We start from the raw sequence: 22,414 nt of genomic DNA, 5'->3' as shown, positions 1-22,414 counted from the left end.
TAGTACCTTTTCAGGCAGTTCACCTAACTTTCCTCCTGCCTCTCTGTGGCTCAGTTCTCTCCATATATCTGCTACCATCATTCCTCACTGTATACAGATTGAGCATGTAGCAGTGTCTGATCATGGGAGAAAGGAAGGTGGAAAGCTTAAGAATTTCAATGTATGAATGATTAATCATTTTAGGGTAAAAAAAGCCTACTTTAAAGAGCCTCTTGCCATCTGAAGCATGGTAACTGGGCCTGAACACAGGAAAAAGTCTTACTCCCCGTGCTCAGTCTCTTCTCTTGCTGTTCTGCTCTGTTGTTCAGGATACAAAATCCTCATCTGACATGTTTTCTGCTGGTGCTTCAGAGATCAGGATTCTGGCAAAGCCTGTACTTTCATGGTTGTTCATGAGAGGTTATCCAGTCAAGTCTAAACACACTACATGTTCTTAGAACCCACCACGTTTTTTCCCCCACTCCTGTTTCTAACATTGGGATGTGTGCTCACGGTCAAAAAAGCAATCCTGCTTGATGAAGTACAAATGCAGTTTTACAGAAAAGATCTTAGAACATTTTACTACACTATCACCATACAGAATAGCATCAAAGCTGTGCAACAAAGAGAGCAACCACACAAGATCAATCATCTGGAAGTGAAACCCCTAAGTGACTTAGGCCTTTAAAACAGATGAATATTGAGCAATTGTGGGCACACCAAACATATTGGCATGTCAGGTTAATGAAGGGTTTGTAAGAGGAGACTAAACTCATTTCAAATCATGACTATTAGTATTTAACCAGGTGTAAGGTGACAGTCAGTGAAATTTATCTATTATGCCACGTAGCTCAGGCATTTTTCCAATCATACAGTGAATACCCAATGATTAAAGTACAGAGGACTTTTAAAGATTACCTTTTAGAAGTTTTTCAATATTTTCTAGGATTGTAAGTATCCATATTCCTTTTAATATGATTTTGACTACAGCAGAACCCCATTTACCTGAGCCTCCATTTTCCGTCTCTCCATATTAACTGAACCCCCAGTGTGCACACACAGGAATATGGAAAATTGACGCTTTAGTTCTGGCCCCCACCACCCATGGCTGAAGCACATAACTTAGCTTTGCAGGGGCCACTGTGGTGTGGGGCCCCAGGAAATTGCAATTAAAAGGTTAAGAAACACTGTTGTAGACAGTCCCTATAATGTTCAGGGTTAGACTGTAAAAATTATCAGTACCTGTACAACTTGTTAAAAATTCATATTGGTTTTCTTGTTAATAAATGAACAAAACTTTATTTGCAAGAACTAAGGGTTCGTATATTGTGTTTAGTAGGTAAGTAGATGAGAAAGGAGGTATGTTTTAATGCTTTTCCAAGATGGGTCAGCTACTTTAAAAGCAACTCCGCATCTTAAAATAATGGAGAGAAAACTCTTTGCCCATTCTCCTGATTAGCTGAATTTTTTATTATCCAGTCTGGCCCCGGTCCCAATTAGATCGGATAAACAGGGTTCCACTCTATTTAGTGCTACTTTGAGTAGAGTTTTCCAATCTAGACAGTTCAATCAATGTCAGTGTAACTCTTATGTTAAACATCTTTGATGCAAAATGTCAGTGTTGACATTCAAACGGCTACCTCAAAAAGTGCTGATGTTCATGTAGTGCTCAAGAGAGGCACAAAGGAAAAACAGGTTTTTTACTTCCCCTTTGAGTACAAGGAAATGGTCAAGTTTCCTGTGCAGGACAGAACAGTTTAAATATTGAGATTTGCAACATCTCAACTTAGTTTACATCAACACAAGCAGTTCAAGCCATTTCTTTCACACTTATTTTAAAAGTGAAATGGGCTCAAAATTCAGAACCCCTTGAATAATGAGGGACTTAAATAACTGACAAATCTTTGAACAGGAATAAAGTTTCAAATTCCCACAATACAACAGTTTAAACCCTTTCTTTCTGCCTCCTACAGAAAAAAGTTTTCAAAGCACTAACACACAATACAAAGGTAACAATTTAAGTAGATTAAAAAAGTGAAGTCTGTTCAATATTCTAGCTCTTGGCAAAAAAAGAAAGCAACTAATTTTGTAAAGGCTGTATATGATGGTAGTTGCCTTGAGACATGTCTTATGGTTTTTTGGATTGAAGCCATGCTTTACAGTGATAAGCTAAATTGAGCGCTTTGAGTTCAACAAAGAAAGGGTTAAGGAGTGACTGAATCCGAGTTTGTAAGTGCCTACATGGGGAGCAAATATTTGATAATGGTCTCTTCAATCTATCAGACAAAGGTACAACAAGATACAATGGTTGGAAATTGAAGCTAGACAAATTCAGACTGGAAATAAGGCATGAATTTTTTACCAGTTAATGTAAATAACCATTGGAACAATTTACAAAGCGTTGTGGTGGATTCTCTATCACTGGCAATAAAATCAATTTTGAACATTCTTCTAAAATATATGCTCTAGTTCAAAGAGAAATTGTTTTGGGGAAGTTCTGTGTCCTGTGTTATGTAGGAAGTCTGACTACATGATCACAGTGGTCCCTTTTGGCCTTGGAATCTATGGTAACTCTACATGCACAAATGCACCTATTTCAATACTAGAGTACCGTATTAATATTGCAGAGGCTGGCCAGCGGACCCCCACAGTGACACAGGCATCTGTGCTGCTGCCTCCAGTCCCTCCCAGCTGAATCTCTTGGAGACTCAATTTTAGGTAATGCTGCTGCTAGATTTTAGTAGTTGCACTTCTATATTCCGACAAAGCATGTTCATTCATAGATTGAGAAAAGACTTCTTTTAAATTAAATTGATCACTTTTCTGTTTTATATTGGCAGGCAACTAGTTTTCTATTTTGTTGTTTTCTGCCAACATAATAGAAACACCATGTCGTGAATTTTTAAAAATGCTTTCCTCAGCAGTGATTTAACAGGCTGGCTCCTAATGTAAGAATACAACCGAGCTAACATCCAACGTCAGCACCTGTAACACTGGGGGTTGGGGAGGGAAGAGGGGAGGGGAGAGAATGACAAGGAACTGCAAAAAAGCATCCGTCGGCACCATAGTCACAGACTGGACACTGGTCCATGCTGTAATGCAGTTACAACAGTAGTCACTTCTTGTTTTATATAATGGTTCCTTTCTCCAAAGCAGGACAGTGGGGAATCTATATCAGAACCCATGAAGAAGCAGAAACATAATTCATTTTACTCAAGTCTTGTAACTCCTAACCATTCGAAGTGCCTTTCCTCTAGTCAGCAATCTATCAAGAAAAAGAACCCACGAACATGCTCTTAAACCAAATATCCCTTTAACTTTATTGTGAAGAATACTATGTAGTTGCAGCAAAATAAAAGTCAGACAGTTCAATTTTAAAATTCATTAAATTTGATAATGCAGGGGAAAAACAAACAAACAAAAAACTTACTTGACAACAATTTAGGAATCTGTGGTTGGCCACCTAGAAGCGGTCTGTAGGGGTTTCCCTGATAAGCCCCAAGTGGTGCTGCATTACTGTAGACTCCACTTCCTGACTGTCCTCTTTCCCTTGACATTGCATGGCTGTAACGTAAAAGAAATGGAAAGTTATTTTCTCAATGTCATCTTACTAGAACAGCTGCTACCAAGCCAATGAAATACCACAGCTTCTCCAGTGTAGTGATGGAGATGCTCATGAACAGTGCAGCAATTCACCACCTGTAAGGGTCCCATGCACATCATGAACGAAGCTCACATTTTATGAGCTGGTTGGTTACAGTGAAAATTCTCTTATACCACAGCTTACCAAAGAAAAAGTAGGGTGGGTGGTTTTTTTTTTTTTGGGGGGGGGGGTTGTGTGTGTGCACAGTGTAAAGTTTAGGTAACTATCATACATATTCTGTAGAAAAATGAAAATGCGGATACATTTAAGAGCGGTTTCATTGTTTTGTGTAGAAGTAACTTCACATGAAGGTTCTGAAGTTGGCTTGTTCTGGAATTTTCTTGTATTTTTAATTAACGTTTTAATAAGACATGTTCTCAACATAGCTACCATTTTGTGACGGCAAAGCATGGCAAGAGAGAAGTTGATTCATGTGCACTTGCAGTGAAACAATTCTATTTCCCAGGGTGTGAATGGAAGGAAGAGTGTGGCTTGCAACTTGTCATTCCTCATCCTTCTTCCAGGCTATAGTTCAATGGACAGAGGCTCTCACTTTCCTAGCTTTCTACAAGCGCAGTCTCTCTCCCCCTGAGCCTCTTATCTATCTCTAGTGCCTTTGTCTTCCTCCTTGAGAAAGAGGTTGAAGCCCAGCTGTCCAAATGATTAGGACAGTCTGAGCTGGCTGTTTGGTAACGTTAATCACCTTTAAAACATTTTCTGTACTTCTATACTGATAATACTCCACAGTGGCTTGTTAGATCGACTCACTCTCCCCAACGAGCAGATTCAAAATTATGCATGCCTGCCTGTGCACCTCAGCTTAGAGGAATACAAACCTAACCATTAGTTTCCGACGTATAATTTCAGATCATTCCCTTTGCTTGCAGCATTACTATACGGGAGTCCTAAATCTCAGAAAAATCATTTGGAATTTTGGAGCTGCATCACCAGTTAAATTTGGTGAACTGACTTCCATCTTTGTTCAAAGTACGACCAAAAATCAAATGGATTATGGCAGACCACATGAACTTTGAACAAATGTAATTTAAGAAAACAAAAACATGGAAGACATCCCAGTTCTAGTTACACAATCTTAACTATTACTTCCGTGTAATAGTCTCCTTGTAATCTCCAGTACTTCAAAGGGGTACTGAAGAAACACAGCAGGAAAGCCAATTAGAAATACTTTACAGAAAAATATCAAACAGAAGAATGTAAGCTTACTATAAAATTCAAGTATTTGAGAACATTTTGAAAATGTAACTCATCAGTACCGATTTTCAACATATAATTGTTTAAGTGTCCTACATATAAATACCAACTTTAACCATAGATCATTGTATATTCCTTTATTATTAAAAAGGGAAGATAAAAGGCATCTCAGCAAAGCAGTTAAGGACTGCTACTTTAACTGCTACTTTCACTCTCACAGCTACTCACCCTAACGTTCTGAATGCCGACTGGTCCAAATGAACTGGCCTTCTGTCTCGATTAAAACCAAGCTGGGGCCTCCAAGGCCTGCCATTATTGTTGGTTTTTTCCCAGTCACCCGGCTTCAGAACTGGTGCAGGTTTTCTGAATATTAAAATTAGAGAACAATAGTTTACTTCTCTACACATCATTATAAAAATGAAGGAAAAAGATGACAATTACTTACTTTGCTCCAGGTAACACTACAGCTTTGAATACAAAGTCTTCTTGAAATTGTGGATCTTTGAAATTGATACTAAGAGAAAAAAATATTTGAGATAGTTATGCTGGATATACATTTGGCCTGATAAGTAAGATCAAACTAGCCTAATGAAATAGTAGTTTTTTGCATTATTTACAGAACACTTAGCTGAATTATTTTTTCTAATAGCCAAGTTATTAGTTTGCTGTTTATCCATCTATCCCAAAACTTCCGGCAAAAAGTGCAGGCAAGGGCATACGGGATATACTGGCTCAGACAGCCCCCAATATACTCCAGAGGGATCACAGAATCATAGAATATCAGGGTTGGAAGGGACTTCAGGAGGTCATCTAGTCCAACCCCCTTCTCAAAGCAGGACCAATCCCCAACTAAATCATCCCAGCCAAGGCTTTGTCAAGCCTGACCTTAAAAATATCTAAGGAAGGAGATCCCACCACCTTCCTAGGTAACGCATTCCAGTGTTTCACCACCCTCCTAGTGAAAAAGTTTTTCCTAATATCCAACCTAAACCTCCTCCACTGCAACTTGAGACCATTACTCCTCGTTCTGTCATCTGCTACCACTGAGAACAGTCTAGATCCATTCTCTTTGGAACCCCCTTTCAGGTACTTGAAAGCAGCTATCAAATCCCCCTCATTCTTCTTTTCCGCAGACTAAACAATCTCAGTTCCCTCAGCCTCTCCTCATAAGTCATGTGTTCGAGTCCCCTAATCATTTTTGTTGCCCTCTGCTGGACGTTTTCCAACTTTTCCACATCCTTCTTGTAGTGTGGGGCCCAAAACTGGACACAGTACTCCAGATGAGGCCTCACCAATGTCGAATAGAGGGGAACGATCACGTCCCTCGATCTGCTGGCAATGCCCCCACTTATATATCCCAAAATGCCACTGGCCTTCTTGGCAACAAGGGCACACTGTTGACTAATATCCAGCTTCTCGTCCACTGTAACCCCTAGGTCCCTTTCTGCAGAACTGCCTAGCCATTCGGTCCCTAGTATGTAGCGGTGCATGGGATTCTTCCGTCCTAAGTGCAGGACTCTGCACTTGTCCTTGTTGAACCTCATCAGATTTCTTTTGGCCCAATCCTCTAATTTGTCTAGGGCCCTCTGTATCCTATCCCTATCCTCCAGCACATCTACCTCTCCTCCCAGTTTAGGGTCATCTGCAAACTTGTTGAGGGTGCAATCCACGACATCCTCCAGATCATTAATGAAGATATTGAACAAAACCGGCCCTAGGACCGACCCTTGGGGCACTCCACTGGATACTGGCTGCCAACTAGACATGGAGCCATTGATCACTACCCGTTGAGCCCGACAATCTAGCCAGCTTTCTATCCATCTTATCGTCCATTCATCCAACCCATTCTACTTTAACTTGCTGGAAGAATACTGTGGGAGACCGTGTCAAAAGCTTTGCTAAAGGAACAACACGTCCACCGCTGTCCCCTCATCCACAGAGCCAGTTATCTCGTCATAGAAGGAAATTAGATTAGTCAGGCATGACTTGCCCTTGGTGAATCCATGCTGATTGTTCCTGATCACTTTCCTCTCCTTTAAGTGCTTCAGAATTGATTCCTTGAGGACCTGCTCCAGGATTTTTCCAGGGACTGAGGTGAGGCTGACTGGCCTGTAGTTCCCAGGATCCTCCTCCTTCCCTTTTTTAAAGATGGGCACTACATTAGCCTTTTTCCAGTCATCCGGGACATCCCCCAATCGCCATGGGTTTTCAAAGATAATGGCCAATGGCTCTGCAATCACATCCGCCAACTCCTTTAGCACTCTCGGATGCAGCGCAGCCGGCCCCATGGACTTGTGCTCATCCAGCTTTTCTAAATAGTCCCGAACCACTTCTTTCTCCACAGAGGGCTGGTCACCTCCTCCCCATGCTGTGCTGCCTAGTGCAGTAGTCTGGGAGCTGACCTTGTTCGTTAAGACAGAGGCAAAAAAAGCATTGAGTACATTAGCTTTTTCCACATCAGTCACTAGGTTGCCTCCCTCATTCAGTAAGGGGCCCACACTTTCCTTGACTTTCTTCTTGTTGCCAACATACCTGAAGAAACCCTTCTTGTTACTCTTAACATCTCTTGCTAGCTGCACCTCCAGGTGTGATTTAGTCTTCCCGATTTCACTCCTGCATGCCCGAGCAATATTTTTATACTCTTCCCTGGTCATTTGTCCAATCTTTCACTTCTTGTAAGCTTCTTTTTTGTGTTTAAGATCAGCAAGGATTTCACTGTTAAGCCAAGCTGGTTGCTTGCCATATTTACTATTCTTTCTACACATCGGGATGATTTGTCCCTGTAACCTCAATTAGGATTCTTTAAAATACAGCCAGCTCTCCTGGACTCCTTTCCCCCTCATGTTATTCTCCCAGAGGATCCTGCCCATCAGTTCCCTGAGGTTGTCAAAGTCTGCTTTACTGAAGTCCAGGATCCGTATTCCGCTGCTCTCCTTTCTTCCCTGTGTCAGGATCCTGAACTCGACCATCTCATGGTCACTGCCTCCCAGGTTCCCATCCACTTTTGCTTCCCCTATTAATTCTTCCCGGTTTGTGAGCAGCAGGTCAAGAAGAGCTCTGCCCCTAGTTGGTTCCTCCAGCACTTGCACCAGGAAATTGTCCCCTACACTTTCCAAAAACTTCCTGGATTGTCTGTGCACCGCTGTATTGCTCTCCCAGCAGATATCAGGGTGATTGAAGTCTCCCATAAGAACCAGAGCCTGCGATCTAGTAACTTCCGTTAGTTGCCAGAAGAAAGCCTTGTCCACCTCACCCCCCTGATCCGGTGGTCTATAGCAGACTCCCACCACGACATCACCCTTGTTGCTCACGCTTCTAAACTTAATCCAGAGACACTCAGGTTTTTCTGCAGTTTCATACCGGAGCTCTGAGCAGTCATACTGCTCTCTTACATACAATGCAACTCCCCCACCTTTTCTGCCCTGCCTGTCCTTCCTGAACAGTTTATATCCATCCATGACAGTACTCCAGTCATGTGAGTTATCCCACCAAGTCTCTGTTCTTCCAATCACATCATAATTCCTTGACTGTGTCAGGACTTCCAGTTCTCCCTGCTTGTTTCCCAGGCTTCTTGCATTTGTGTATAGGCACTTGAGATAACTTGCTGTTTGTCCTGCTTTCTTAGCATGAGGCAGGAGCCCTCCCCTTTCGCGTTCTCCTGCTGGTGCTTCCTCCCGGTATCCCACGTCCCCACTTACCTCAGGGCTTTGGTCTCCTTCCCCCGGTGAACCTAGTTTAAAGCCCTCCTCACTAGGTTAGCCAGCCTGCTTCCGAAGATGCTCTTCCCTCTCTTCGTTAGGTGGAGCTCATCTCTGCCTAGCACTCCTCCTCCTTCTTGGAACACCATTACATGGTCAAAGAATCCAAAGCTTTCTCTCCAACACACACCTGAGTAGCCATTCGTTGATTTCCACGATTCGACGGTCTCTACCCAGGCCTTTTCCTTCTACAGGGAGGATGGACGAGACCACCACTTGCTCCTCAAACTCCTTTATCCTTCTTCCCAGAGTCACGTAGTCCGCAGTGATCTGCCAAGAATGATCTTAAGCAGTATCATTGGGGCCCACATGGAGAAGCAGGAAAGGGTAGCGATCTGAGGTCTTGATGAGTCTCGGCAGTCTCTCCGTCACATTGTGAATCCTAGCTCCTTGCAAGCAGCAGACTTCTCGGTTTTCCTGGTCGTGGTGGCAGATAGATGACTCAGTCCCCCTGAGGAGAGAGTCCATCTCTCCCTGCACTAGAAGCCAGCCCAGGAACGGATGTGGAGTTGTTACTCCCATATGCAATAGGGGAAGGCCATCTGGCAAGCCCTTAAACATGGTAGGCCCAGACGAAGGCTCTATCTAAGAAGATCATTCATTTTAGAGTGAAAGCAATCCTGTGGCGCAGCATCGCATTTGCAGGCGCCCGAGGAAAAGAAGGGGACTGAAGATCCCACACACGGTATTTCACATTCTAGCAGAAGTTGGCAATGCACAGGAGAAGGTGGTAATGCTTGCTTGGTGGGCAGACAGAGGTAAAGAGACTTAGATTATAAGCTCCTTGGATCAGGGACAGTCTTTGTTCTGTGCTAATACAGCACCTAACATAAAGGGGTGTTAGTCCCTTACTAGGGCTCCTAGGTGTTATGTGAATACAAATAACAAACAAGGAAAGCAAGAAAAAAAAAAAGTAAAAGAGTAAATAAAGGAAAGTTTTTATTAATCAGTATTTAATATTCTTGTATCTGCATATTTTCCCTCTGGAAAGGGGAGGGGGAGGGCAAGGGCCAACTGTGCACTCGAGGAAGAATCTTCTGGCCAGTTAGCGAAAGGGTTGGTGGGACTCTCTTCCATGGAAGAGTACCGTTTTCCCCTTGCATTTGATGAAGGAAGCCCCAATTCCCAACTGAGCTGCCTGTCGTTCCAATACATGGATATGTAAGTTGGCTTCAGTGGCATTCTGTAGACGTAGTACTCAAGGTGACAGGAGCACACTATTCTGGCTACCCTGGGCCAGTGGAACAGCCCCTGGAACTGGGGAGAGTGGGGTGGAAAGGTATACCCCTTCCCTCAAAGTGCGCTGGGCACAGGTGTGCTAGAGCTGAGGATAAGGCACTCTGGCTTGGCCTTAACCAAGAAAGGTCTGGTGCCAACTGATGCAAGTCATTCTGAATCACTCTGAAGAGCTGTTGCATGAGAAGTGACCAGAGCCTAGATTCCCATCTCTTCTAGCCCTTGGTGACACACAAAGTACCTGCTGAGAAGCTTAGACTCACCCAGGCATCAGAGGCAATGTATGTGTGGGTCCAGCACAGACATTGTTGAATCACATTGAGAGCATCATTTGAAACCTGTTATCTCACTGGCTACCCTATGACAATGCAGAGTACCCACTGCACAGAGAGGAATAATGAAAAAGGAGAACTAAGAGGGAAACCATGCAATAAAGCTACTCTAACAATAACAAATGTTTGTTTTCAACAAGGAAAACATGTCAGAAGGAAAAACAGCTGGAGGCTAGAGGGAGTCTGACTACATGCTCCGGTGGCTGAAAAGAATTGCAGGGTGCTGCCATGGGTCTTCATACAAACCAGGGTCAAAGCCTTTGGTATCTCATAGGAGCACCGCAACAAGGCTTTACAGCAGAAAAAATGTGATTATTACAATCTGGCAGGGGGGCCCACAGGTGTAGTACCTGAAACTACTTTTAACTTGTCACTAGAAAGTAATCAAACTCCCATTTGACCATGTTGTCCTTTTAATAATATCCTGAACAGGCGCATCCTGAATATTTCAGTCTTGAACAGCCTGCAAGCAGATACACCTATCTAGCTGAGCCATGCTATACCCCATTAGAGACTAGGGAGTACACAGACCATGACTGATTTTCACTGTCTCAAGTATTTGATAGATCTCCAGAAGTGAAAGGTTACAGGCGCAGAATTAGATACCCACTATTGCAATGTACCAACTTAAAGTAAATCAGAATGACCTACAACATACTGGCTCTAATTCAATTTACTGCCAAGTGCATGAGTAATTCAATCTTTTGTAACTAAAGATTTACCTTTGGAAGATTTGTATGGTTCTGGGAGGACAACAGTATACTTCATGATGAATAAAGAACATCATGGTTAAGGCAAAGTCAACATTTATTCCTAAATATGCTGCAACAAAAAATAGGCCAAATCAAAAGAAATGTGGCTACAGGTGAAGATTTCACAATGAGCGGGATACTTGTTTTTTCTGTCACTTGGTCTTCTCTGAGAAGACATTTGTCAATCTGTGCCAACATTACTGGTCGGGCCCCGCCCACATAGATGCAGCCCTATGCATTCAAAGTAGGCCCATAAACACTACCAGATGCCATCAGCCTCAAAGAGAAAGCGTGAATGACAGAACACATTCAACAGAATACAGGAGGACTGCCATGCATTAGAAGGTGGATTCTCTGTGAAGACTCCAATTTACAGATGAAAAGTGGTCCCACTCTCATAGGAGAATCCATCGGTCAGTCTATGGCTCTATTACATGGACAGAGAAAGCAACAGCACAAAAGGCACAAAAGACTAAGAAAAGGAGACAGACTCCTTTTAATCAAATGAAGGCATTAAGTCAGAACAGCAGAAAAGATACAGGAAAGAGAATGAGCTTCCAGACATGATTGTATTTATTTTTATTTTTAAAGGGGAAATGGCCTTCAGGATCCTGTGACCAAAGGAGTTTTCAGAAGATGCCTGTACTGTGGTATAACAGCCCTTCAAAGGCTTGTCAGGGCAGCAAGTGGGTCTGGGAGTGCCTTATTCCAGCATTTTCTGCCAAGAATACAGTTATAGGACTGGGAATGTGTGTGTTTAGGGAGAGGAAGTGCTCTAGGGAGGGCAGTAATCCAAGACTGCTGCCTCTATTTAAGACCTGAGACCAGTGTACCCAGTACAGGGTGGGTGGTAAATCCTCTCAGCACTTTGGAATTGCTAGGATATGATTGCTGGGAAGGGAGCAGAATATCATGTAGTCAAGGAGGCAGAATGGCTGGAGCCCTTTCCTCAAGACAGGGAAATGAATTTTGCCTTCTGGGCTTCGGTCTCTTGGAGGGTCTTCTCTTCTTATAAAAAAGCAATAAAACTTTGCCACCAGACCCCATGGGGAGAATAAAGATGTGGACAAAGAAACCCAAGTGGAGAAAGTCTGTTATACCATAACTCCATAGATGTAACCCTTTTGTTTGCTTAAGCCCTCAACAATGTCTAAAGTGAACGAGTGGAAGGAAATCAATCCCAGACAGAGGACATCATTTTAGACCACATCAGACTGACACTGGGTTTGACTCACTGAGAAATGTTAACTTCATATGACCTTTGCATACACATGGTGCTAAAGAAAGGGTCAAGCAGCAGGTAGCTTTCTAAAAAGCTACCTTATTAAGGTAAAACTTAAGAGCCCTTAAGGTAAAATTTAAAACGGAGGAAGAAAAATTCCCTGGTAAGGTAAAGAGGAGAACAAACCCTTAGAACTGCGCCTCAGTTTAACCCTAAGGACAACCTTATTGGGGAAAGCTGTAGGAAGGGTTTCTTACAGATAAGGGACAGACTAAAGAACGGAGACTCCAACCTATTACACTGCAGTTTAACTTTAAAAAGGGATACTGTCAATTTGACTTTATTGATCTTTACCCTTACAAAAATAAATTCCGTTTGATAGAGCACCAAATAAGCAGTATGTCATGAGTATTTCCCGCAATATTTTTAAAATGCAAATGAAGATTTTAACTTGACACGTTAGATTTTTACTTGTCTATACTGTCTGAAGGACAACTCAGGTTCAGAAACCTACCATGACCAAGTTCATACTTCATGTCAGAACACAAGATAAAGTTAACAATATTGTGTAGCTTTGGTTAACCTTCATTTTTTCTTCACTTGCATAAGAGATTAGATTCTGAAGCAATCTATGACAAGGAGCTGATTCTGTAGCAAGTTCAACAGCTACAGAACCCCAGATTACACTGGACCCCGGATTGATACATTTCAATAAGCAGAAAAACAAAACACCCCACAACCACCAGTACATTCACACAACATTAACTCACCTGATGGAAGAATTCGGTGTCAGATCACGCAACAATGGAACAGGAGACTCTACTGTCCTAATGAAAGGGAAAAAATTACCAACTTCATTTTCCTTAATTTGAGACTGTTACCATAATTCACATGTTCCTGTCTGAACAAAGCAGTCTGTAACCCACACAAACTGAAGTTTTGAAGAATTGTCTTGCTTTACAATTAAAACAATGGCTAGCTGTTCTTACATCTTTTTAACAGCAGTTTCCAAAAGATGCAAGAGTTTCCTTTCTAATTAAAGTATAATTCACTGGGTGCACAGTTCTATCATACCTCTCCCCGATTAGATAGCTAAACTGTGCCCCTTTAATCCAAGCAGTCAACAACTTGACACACAGAAGGTAACTGCCTTTGTTATTAATCAGAAGTATTCTCCTTCTCTGAAGATAACAGAAATAAAAGCCCCACTCCCTGGTTCATGCTGCTACCAGTAACCGATTTAAGAATACTACATAGCTTACTGGATCAACCTTTAGGTCATCAGCAAGTGCTATGTACTCTCTGGTTGGGCATGGTGATCACCATCTACTTGTTAGTTCCTTTTCACCAAAAACTGCAACTTCAGTAAACCAAGGCATAGGCAAGTGTGTATTACCACCCTCAGAAAACATGAATTCAACAATAGTATGAAGACAAATGATATAAATGATATTTATGGGCATGATATAGATGGCCATGATCCAATAAAGCACACAGTGCTGAAACCTCAACATCAGACTGGAACAAGATTCCCCTGATCTGCTGAAAGATGATCAGAGACCCAAACATGAGATTACTGAAGACAGTAGGCCCACTTATGAACTCCCCCCACCCTCATTAGCTCTTCACCTGTTAAAGTTTATCATATAGTACGTGGTGCACAGTATTCTCTTAATATCAAATACATAAGAACAGTCTCTCTCGGAAGGCAAATACTGAAACGAGGATGACCACTGTTGATTTCATAAGTAATGAAGACACTTTCTCAAGCATGTTAAGTCCACTACCTTCCAGTGCTCTTAAGCCAAACCCTTCCGAAACAGAGCAATGCAATGGGACCGGAAAACCATAAACACTAGCTGAAGTTTTATGTGGATAATAGCAAGCAACCTTCTTTGAACTCTAATGGAAACAGTACTTAATTCCAAAGCCAAGTATTTAGAGACATCAGATTTTTCTGGGTTTTTGTTGGGGAGTGGGGGAGTTTTGTTTTAGTTTAGACAAGCTAAAGAAAGTATCCTTCAGTGGCAAACAACTCAGACCGAAAGCTATACTCACTGATCTGGAAGAACTGCATTTTCATTCAGAGTAAGTTTTCCCTGGATTCCATGGCACAGTTCAGGGGGTATATCCACTGGCTACAGAAAAAATGTTTTTTCAGCTGAAGCAGGCAACTAGACTGCTCCCTCCCATAAATACAATAATCTTAGAACAAATGTAACATACCTCTGTGCTACTGGATTTGTACAGTTCTAATACAAAGTCACAAAGCAAGTGATGTTTCCCAACAAACATAACATCACCACCAAGACTATTTCTTCGGTCTAGAATAGGAGAAAGGAGAAATTGCGTGATAATTCAGTATGAAGGAGATTTAAAGCAGCAAAATATGCCAAGATAGCACCATTGTGTTGACAGGTGTCTGCTGTAGTTCACTAATTTTCTACTGAAAGTTTCGTTTCTGTTAAGGAGAGACTGTAATGCACACTCCATTGATATAAGTCCAAATTCTTCTCGATGGCTTGCACTTTTGAGGGGGATATGGGTCTCTTTTCAAGGAAATATTTCTCATCTGCTAATTATTTGCAATGGTGTGACCACACTTGTACAAACAATCCTCTGTCCATCAGGAAGGAGATATCCAGTCACAATTCGGAGCTCATGATTAGCTCTGACTATCTGCTTTGTGTAGGCAGTCTCCTTGGTTAATGGCTTCCAAAGCTGCAAAATATAGATAGGTCCCTACAGGATAAGGGCAGACTAGTGTGTAGTATGCCCTAACTTTCCACCCAATAGGCTGAAATGCAGAGCAATATGAAAGCAGGGAGGGGTCCTAAAAAGGGATCTTTACCCTGACTAGCCCATAAAAGTAATTTCTTCACCATGACTAGGATCTGAACGCAGGTTTCTAGGTTCTTCTCCCCTGGCATCCAGAAGGCTCCCAGGAGGAAATGCTGGAAGGTCTGAAAATGGAATTGTGTCTATGTAGGATCAAACAGATGTGTTGAGGCTTCCCTGGGCCTCTGATGACTGACCCAAGTTTCAGAATTTTTTCCAAGGACGGAAACACCTTTTCCCCTCTGTGGTATTGTTTGCACCCAGGTGCTTTTATCTCTGTTCAAAAAAAGAGTGCCAGAGAGGGAAGAGGCTTGGAGTGAGATGCACTACCAAATCCATCTTCAGGTGCAGAACCAGGCGGGCATGAAAAGTTTACTTATGACTAATTCTTTTGAAAATGTAAGAATGGCAGCTGCTGTGTTCAGGACAGAGCAGTCTTTCACTACTATCTGGATGATAGTGAGATGCATGGAAAGGATTCTGAATTAGTTTTCTTCATGGACCCTTTGCTTAATAGGAGAGATTTTGAGTCAATGCCATGAGACACTGGATAGGTTCGTGCATCTAGTGAGACCACCTGTAAATTCTAAAATGGGGGTAAGGACTGGGAAAGGGACGAGGAAGAACCTTCCCATTCTTTGGCCGATTCATCCATCCCCTGGAGGGAAGGGGGGAGATAAACACAGGTTATAACAGCCACCTATGGCAGAGGAGTCCCATGATAGGATGGAAGAGGGACAAAAGAAAAAGCAAGCTGAGAGGAGGCTGTATGGAGGAGATTTTTAGACTGGGGAAGATAAAGCTCCCACTTACCCCCCTTTGGAGCATCGGGAGGGACACTGCATAAGCTTGGCTGAGTCAGAATAAGGCCCTTGGATTTAGTCTCTCTAGGAGGTTAGGGCGCGAAAAGGTAATCTTGACATCCTCCTCCAAACTACTTTCCCCCTCCTCCTGTACTCGGGCATGGTGGCCAACAGAGATGTCCCACCTTATGGAGGGTATGCTTCCTGAACTGCTGTGAGAGCACCTGCATCAGCCCCATTCCCAGTCATATTGAAGCCACGAGGGAAGCTTGTAGCAATGTGGACCTAATGAACTCTGTTCATAAATAGGACCACAACAAGAAGCTGAAGGGTGGCACTGACACCGGGGCAGAGTCTATAGTTGCTGACTGGCTTTTTTCCTCCTCCCAGCTTCTTATCCTGGCTTTCCACCCTGAAGACAGAGACAGGCTGAAAAAGCCACCTTGAGCTGGCACTTCACCTGGAAGAATCCACCTTCAGGGAGCTTAGAAGCTGGTCATGAAAATTCCTGTATCCTGATAGGACACAAACTGCCCAGTGGACAGAGGACAGGTGTATTCCCATTTGGTTTTACCAGTCTCACCACAGAGAATAATTGAGTCCATTCTTCCGATTAAAATGTGTTCATCTAGCAATTACTCATTCATGCAGGGCGTACCAGCTGAATCATTTCATACAATAACTTGAAAATTAGATTGTGTTAAAATTCTGCTATGGATCCGCTTAATTTCAATAAGTGCAAGTGAAGTCTGATAATTCTGTTTTTACAGCAAAGATCACTCCATTTACAAGCCACTGAATTATTTGTGGAGCAAAGGTTGCAGTTTGACATACGGAAATCGATAGCAGCCATCTATTGTACCCTGTTCATTTGAGTTTTAATACTGCATGAACGATAAGTACACTAACAATGAAAGCCTTAACGATCACAGTCATCATAATGAAATATCATAATTCTTACTTTCATCGGGAGTGAGGTCAGGGTAAACCTCTTCCAGAGCAGCTCTCAGACGGCGCTCATCAACGAATGGCAGCAGAGCAACACCTAATTAAAACAAGCTATTAGTTAAAGATGCAAAACTTTCACAGTCATTGAGCTAAGCCACCAAGTTACCCTGCTTATCTAACAGCGAAAGATTAAATGGGTTTTTTTCTCCCTTTCAGTGTAAAAATTCAAAGCAATAGTCAAAAGGATTCAGTCAACATTGTAAAAAAATCTAATTCATTTGTTCCAGAATTTTCCAAATACTTTAGAAAAAAAGGGTTTAAAAAAAAAAGACCCACCACCACAAAAGCAGCTTTGACAAATACGGCAATTTTCTACAGTACCTTACTGAATTAAGTTTGTATCATTGTGGGCCAAGGACTGCACGTGATTCAATGGGGGAGCCCCTCCACAAATTAAGAATAGTAGCGGGGGTGGGGTGATTAGGCAAATTCACTCAGGTTGTAACACCTCCAGACAGGTACCACCCTCCTAGGGAGACTTGCCGATACAAGTTTAAAATGGATTCTCCAAAGGACAAAGACAACAGACAAAGATAAATAGCCTGAATTTAAAATGACTCAGGGACTTCCTTCTGATCCAGCAAATGGACAGGACCTTCTATCCAAAGGGAAGGTCCCAATCCTCAGGGAAGGGTTGGAAAGACTGACACTGATCAGAGCACTTGTGGAAATGGGGGTGGGAGGGGTGATCTCTGATAAGCTTATTAACATGTGTGCAGGTTCTTTTATTGTTTTAATGTTTTCTCTGTAATGCTTTCACCTTCAGAGTAAATGTGCTTGCTTAGGAAAAGCTGTGTGGTAACTTAAAACGATGGCTAATCACACTGTTTAAAGCCTCTGAGGAGAAGGCAAAGCAGGACTGCTTTGGCAGTCTGATTTTCTATAGAAATCCCTGTAGGAAGGAGACTGGAAGCCTGGAAAAACCCCAATGAGAAGGCAGAGATGTGATGGCTCAGGAGCCTAAAAGCAGATGCCCATGGTGGACTGCAGAGGGGGAATACAGGTGCAGTGTCCCTGAATTGTGAGAGCGGCAATCCTAGGGTCATTTTTATATTGCATCTATTTTTACATGTTATCATTATATGTTATATACAAGAATAGCTTGATTTTTCAGATTTCATGCTGTGTTTGCAATGTTGACATTTAATTTTATTTTAATAAAGTAGTATACAGAAGTCAGAAAATATATATGGAATCCCAATTTTAGTCACTTCTGATTATAACCATGCTCCGCGAAAGACAGAAATGAAATGCTATATACTTAATACAGGAATCTTAACTTTTTAAAGTAATTATTTCATTTAAAAACTTTAATCTTTAGTATTTACTTTGCTAAACTGAATTAATTTTTTTAAATCTGGACAATTTTGGAAATAAGACTTAAAACTCTGATTCATAGTAACACATGGCATTGCACGGTTACAGGTACCCATTACCACAGAAGCATCCTTTACACAGTTCAGTTCAAGGTTAACACATCATGCCCCTCCAAAGCAAGCAAGTCCACTTCTCTGAATGGATCAGAACCAGGGGGAGGGTGCATGTGTGCAAAGAGTAACAACTAGGAGAACAAACTGCAAGAGACTAATTGTTAAGGGGATTTATACACCTATAGTTAGTAGAATGACTGAACAAAGATCCACTGTTTTGCACCGCGCTGTGAAAAGCGGCTGGAATGAGCCGAGCAGGAGCAAACTCCAAGCTGCTTGACTCATACCCTGAAAGCAAATTCTCAGCCAGAACAGGATTGGTAGCACAATATACATATGCTCCAAGTCAGTGAGGATTATTTAAAAGACAAGCAACCTGCCCTTCTGTACTAACTGAAGTTTCCAAGAACTGCCTAGTGTACACCATGTTGCAGTGGTCTAGCCCTGAGGCTATGGTAGTACAGCCTTGAAGCAACAAAAGCATGGAAATAAAGGATAAATCCAGTGAGGTCTGAAACCAGGAGGAAAAGCAGCAACCTTGTGACCAGGCACAGCAGAAGAGGCTTAAATAAAATCACCAACACATATGAATCCAGGAATAAAGAGCAAATTGGTAAGACTCGGATTGCATTACATAAACCTCCACTGCAGACAGCCACCGCTTCTGGTATATACTCAAAATGATTTCTCTCTGCCAGAAAGTATCAATTCTACCTTATCTAAATTGATCTAGCCACTGGAAGACAGCGTAAAGGAGATCATTCAGGTTCAGTGAAACAGGTGATACAGCGAAGTATCATTAGAAACATTAAAGACCATCCATATTATCCATTATATGTATTCCAAGAGAAAATGGAGGCCCGAGTCAAGATTAAGATCCCATTTTGCTGAGCAATGTACTTAGTGGCTCCTATGGTTATTTCCTGTACCACCCCTTTGCACTCCATCGAACTAAGTTGAGAACAGCCTTTTATGTGATCTAGAATTGGCTTTTCTGAGAAGCAATTAGAGGTGGCAAGAAATTTCTTTTCGAAATTTTGCCTCAATGTGACATTTGATCAATTTATATTTGAGTAGCTGAAGTCACTCTATTAGTTTTGTTAGACTTGGTTGCCTTTGATCTCCGCCAACACTGTACACTCAAGTGCTTCCCAACCAGAAGGCTGTGGTCGCCTAAAAGTACATCAATTTTCTCATGACTTGGTATTTTTATCGTTACCAATTCTACTGTATGGTTCTCCACAGATATTCCTACTTCATTAGATTCTAAAGACCTACAAGTTATAGAAACTTTAGGTTGTAGATGTGGGGGAATCAGTCTGGAGAAATCTAATCTGACATTGATTATCATGCACATTGTAGGGAGAGTGGTCACTTTGGATAAGCTATTACCAGCAGGAGAGTGAGTTTGTGTGTGTGGTTTTTGGAGGGGGGTGAGGGAGTGAGAGAACCTCGATTTGTGCAGGAAATGGCCCACCTTGATTATCATACACACTGTGAAGAGAGTGGTCACTTTGGATGGGCTATTACCAGCAGGAGAGTGAGTTTGTGGGGAGAGGGGGGGCGGAGGGTGAGAAAACCTGGATTTGTGCTGGAAATGGCCCAACTTGATGATCACTTTAGATAAGCTATTACCAGCAGGACAGTGGGGTGGGAGGAGGTATTGTTTCATGGTCTCTGTGTGCATATAATGTCTTCTGCAGTTTCCACGGTATGCATCCGATGAAGTGAGCTGTAGCTCACGAAAGCTCATGCTCAAATAAATTGGTTAGTCTCTAAGGTGCCACAAGTACTCCTTTTCTTTTTGCGAATACAGACTAACACGGCTGTTACTCTGAAACTAATCTGACATTGTTTTCCTTCCTGAATGACATCTTTAGTTTGCTTTATTATTTAAATATATATTTCTCATACGCCTCGTACAACCATTATGTTCAAGTCTAATCAAACAAAAAATTACTCAAATCTCATAACAAAACACATCCAAAAAGACAGGAGCAGGCCATGAAACAAATAAAAGCAGGTATTTCCAAGTTAAAAACCCACTGAAATGCAGCCACTTCTGAGGCGAAACAATGGTAATCCCTTATTGCAAGACAAATTTAAAATATTTCAATTAATCTTTGAAGATAAAAGCAATCCAGCAAAACTGAAGGATGAATATTCACTTTTTAAAATATAGGTACCTCTTTAAGAGGAATATCAAAAAGCATAAGTTAAAAATACAGGATTTCTAGATGCTTTTTTGATCAAGAAGATCAATCTATTCCTAGTCTTAAAAATACTTCCTGCATACAATTCCCTCTTAAATATGAGAATGCCAGATGCTAATCCAGAACAAGCAATTTATAATACAACTCTGCTTTTTAAAAAGTTACAAAGCAAGGATTACAGAACATTGAAAACTCTGGCAAGCTATATGAAACATCTTCCATTGTTTTAGGCTGTCAACTTAACCCAGAATCAATAGCTTCAAGTAAAAAGCTGGAGGAGCTAAGGGAGACAGAGAGGTACAACTATGAGACTTTCCAGGACACCGTAGAATGGTCCCACCACCCGGGTTTAACAGCCTCTGGGCTGTTGAAGAGGATGAAAACCTCAGGGAAGGAGAACATCCAACTGGAGCAGAGGGAAACAATCCCAAAGTTGGGATCCTCCTTCTAGATGATGTTGTGGTATCCTCTCGCACTGAGGATACCTATCCACGGGAGGGAACTCCAGTTATTAGGAAGAGACAGGTATTAGTAATGGGCGATTTGATCATTAGAAACATAGATAGCTGGGTATGCGATGACCAGGAGAACTGAATTGTGACTTTCCTGCCTGGTGCAAAGGATGCAGATCTCTCGAGACATCTAGATAGGCTTATGTGTAGCGCTGGGGAGGAGCCAGTGGTCATGGTACATGTAGGTACCAATGACATAGGGAAGGATAGGAGAGAGGTCCTGCAGGCCAAATTTAGGTGCTAGGTAAGAGACTGAAGGTCAGGACCTCCATGGTAGCATTCTCTGAAATGCTTCCAGTTCCATGCGCAGGGCCAGTTAGAGAGGCAGAACTGCAGGGTCTCAATGCATGAATGAGACAATGGTGTAGGGGAGGAGGGGTTTAGATTTATTAGGAACTGGGGATGCTTTTGGGAAAGGGGGAGCCTATACAGGAAGGATGGGCTCCACCTAAACCAAAATGGAACCAGATTGCTGGTGCTTAACATTAAAAAGGTCGTAGAGCAGTTTTTAAACTAAGGGCTGGGGGAAAAGCCCACAGCTGCGGAGGTGCAGGTGGTCTGGACATCCCTTAGGAAAGGATCTATAAATGGAGATTCCCTATGTTCTAATAAGGAGTAGAGGATGGATGATAATAAAATACAGGTAGGATCTGATGAGAAACAGTCAAAAGAAAAGAAGTCCCATTCAATTACATCATGTAATGGCAGACAGCTAAAAAGTGACAAGTTTTTAAAGTGCTTATATACCAATGCTAGAAGTCTAAATAATAAGATGGGTGAACTAGAGTGCTTCATATTAAATGAGGATATTGACATAACGGGTATCACTGAAATTTGGTGGAATGAGGATAATCCATGGGACACAGTAATACCAGGGTACAAATATATATTGGAAGGACAGAACAGGTTGTGATCGTGGGGGAGTGGCACTATATGTGAAAGAAAACAGAATCAAATGAAGAAAAAAAAATCTTAAATGAACCGAACTGTACCACTGAATCTCTATGAATAGTAATTCCATGCTTGAATAATAATATAGCAGTAGGGATACATTACAGACCACCTGACCAGGATGGTGATATTGACTGTGAAATGCTCAGGGAGATTAGAGGCTATTAAAATAAAAAACTCAACAACAATGGGGGATTTCAACTACCCCCATACTGACTGGATACATATCACCTCAGGAAGGGATGCAGAGATAAAGTTTCTTGACACCTTAAATGACTGCTTCTTGGAGCAGCTAGTCCTGGAACCCACAAGAGGAGAGGCAATTCTTGATTTAGTCCTAAGTGGAGCACAGGATCAGGACCAAGAGGTGAATACAGCTGGACCGCTTGGCAATAGTGATGATAATATCATTAAATTTAGCATCCCTGTGGCAAGGAAAACACCCCAGCAACCCAACATTGTAGCATTTAATTTCGGAAAGGGGAACTACACAAAAATGAAGTTAGTTAAACAGAAATTAAAAGG

At 41.9% G+C, this 22,414-nt stretch overlaps 1 protein-coding gene across 2 annotated transcripts in view; it reads right to left on the bottom strand.

The window, feature by feature from the left end:
* Positions 1–22,414, bottom strand: part of XRN2 (5'-3' exoribonuclease 2) — an 85,329-nt gene that overhangs the window by 18,306 nt on the left and 44,609 nt on the right. For both annotated transcript variants that reach the window (XM_073339796.1, XM_073339797.1), the window contains 7 exons: positions 16,737–16,820; positions 14,361–14,458; positions 14,193–14,272; positions 12,905–12,961; positions 5,280–5,348; positions 5,063–5,197; positions 3,410–3,543 (listed from right to left, as the gene is read on the bottom strand). In XM_073339796.1, coding sequence (XP_073195897.1) covers positions 3,410–3,543; positions 5,063–5,197; positions 5,280–5,348; positions 12,905–12,961; positions 14,193–14,272; positions 14,361–14,458; positions 16,737–16,820 — 657 coding nt within the window. The remainder of the gene's footprint in view (positions 1–3,409; positions 3,544–5,062; positions 5,198–5,279; positions 5,349–12,904; positions 12,962–14,192; positions 14,273–14,360; positions 14,459–16,736; positions 16,821–22,414) is intronic.

The sequence above is a fragment of the Lepidochelys kempii genome, chromosome 3, assembly GCF_965140265.1.
Source record: "Lepidochelys kempii isolate rLepKem1 chromosome 3, rLepKem1.hap2, whole genome shotgun sequence".
In the NCBI taxonomy this organism is placed as follows: domain Eukaryota; kingdom Metazoa; phylum Chordata; order Testudines; family Cheloniidae; genus Lepidochelys; species Lepidochelys kempii.
This window is presented reverse-complemented; position numbering and strand designations above follow the sequence as displayed.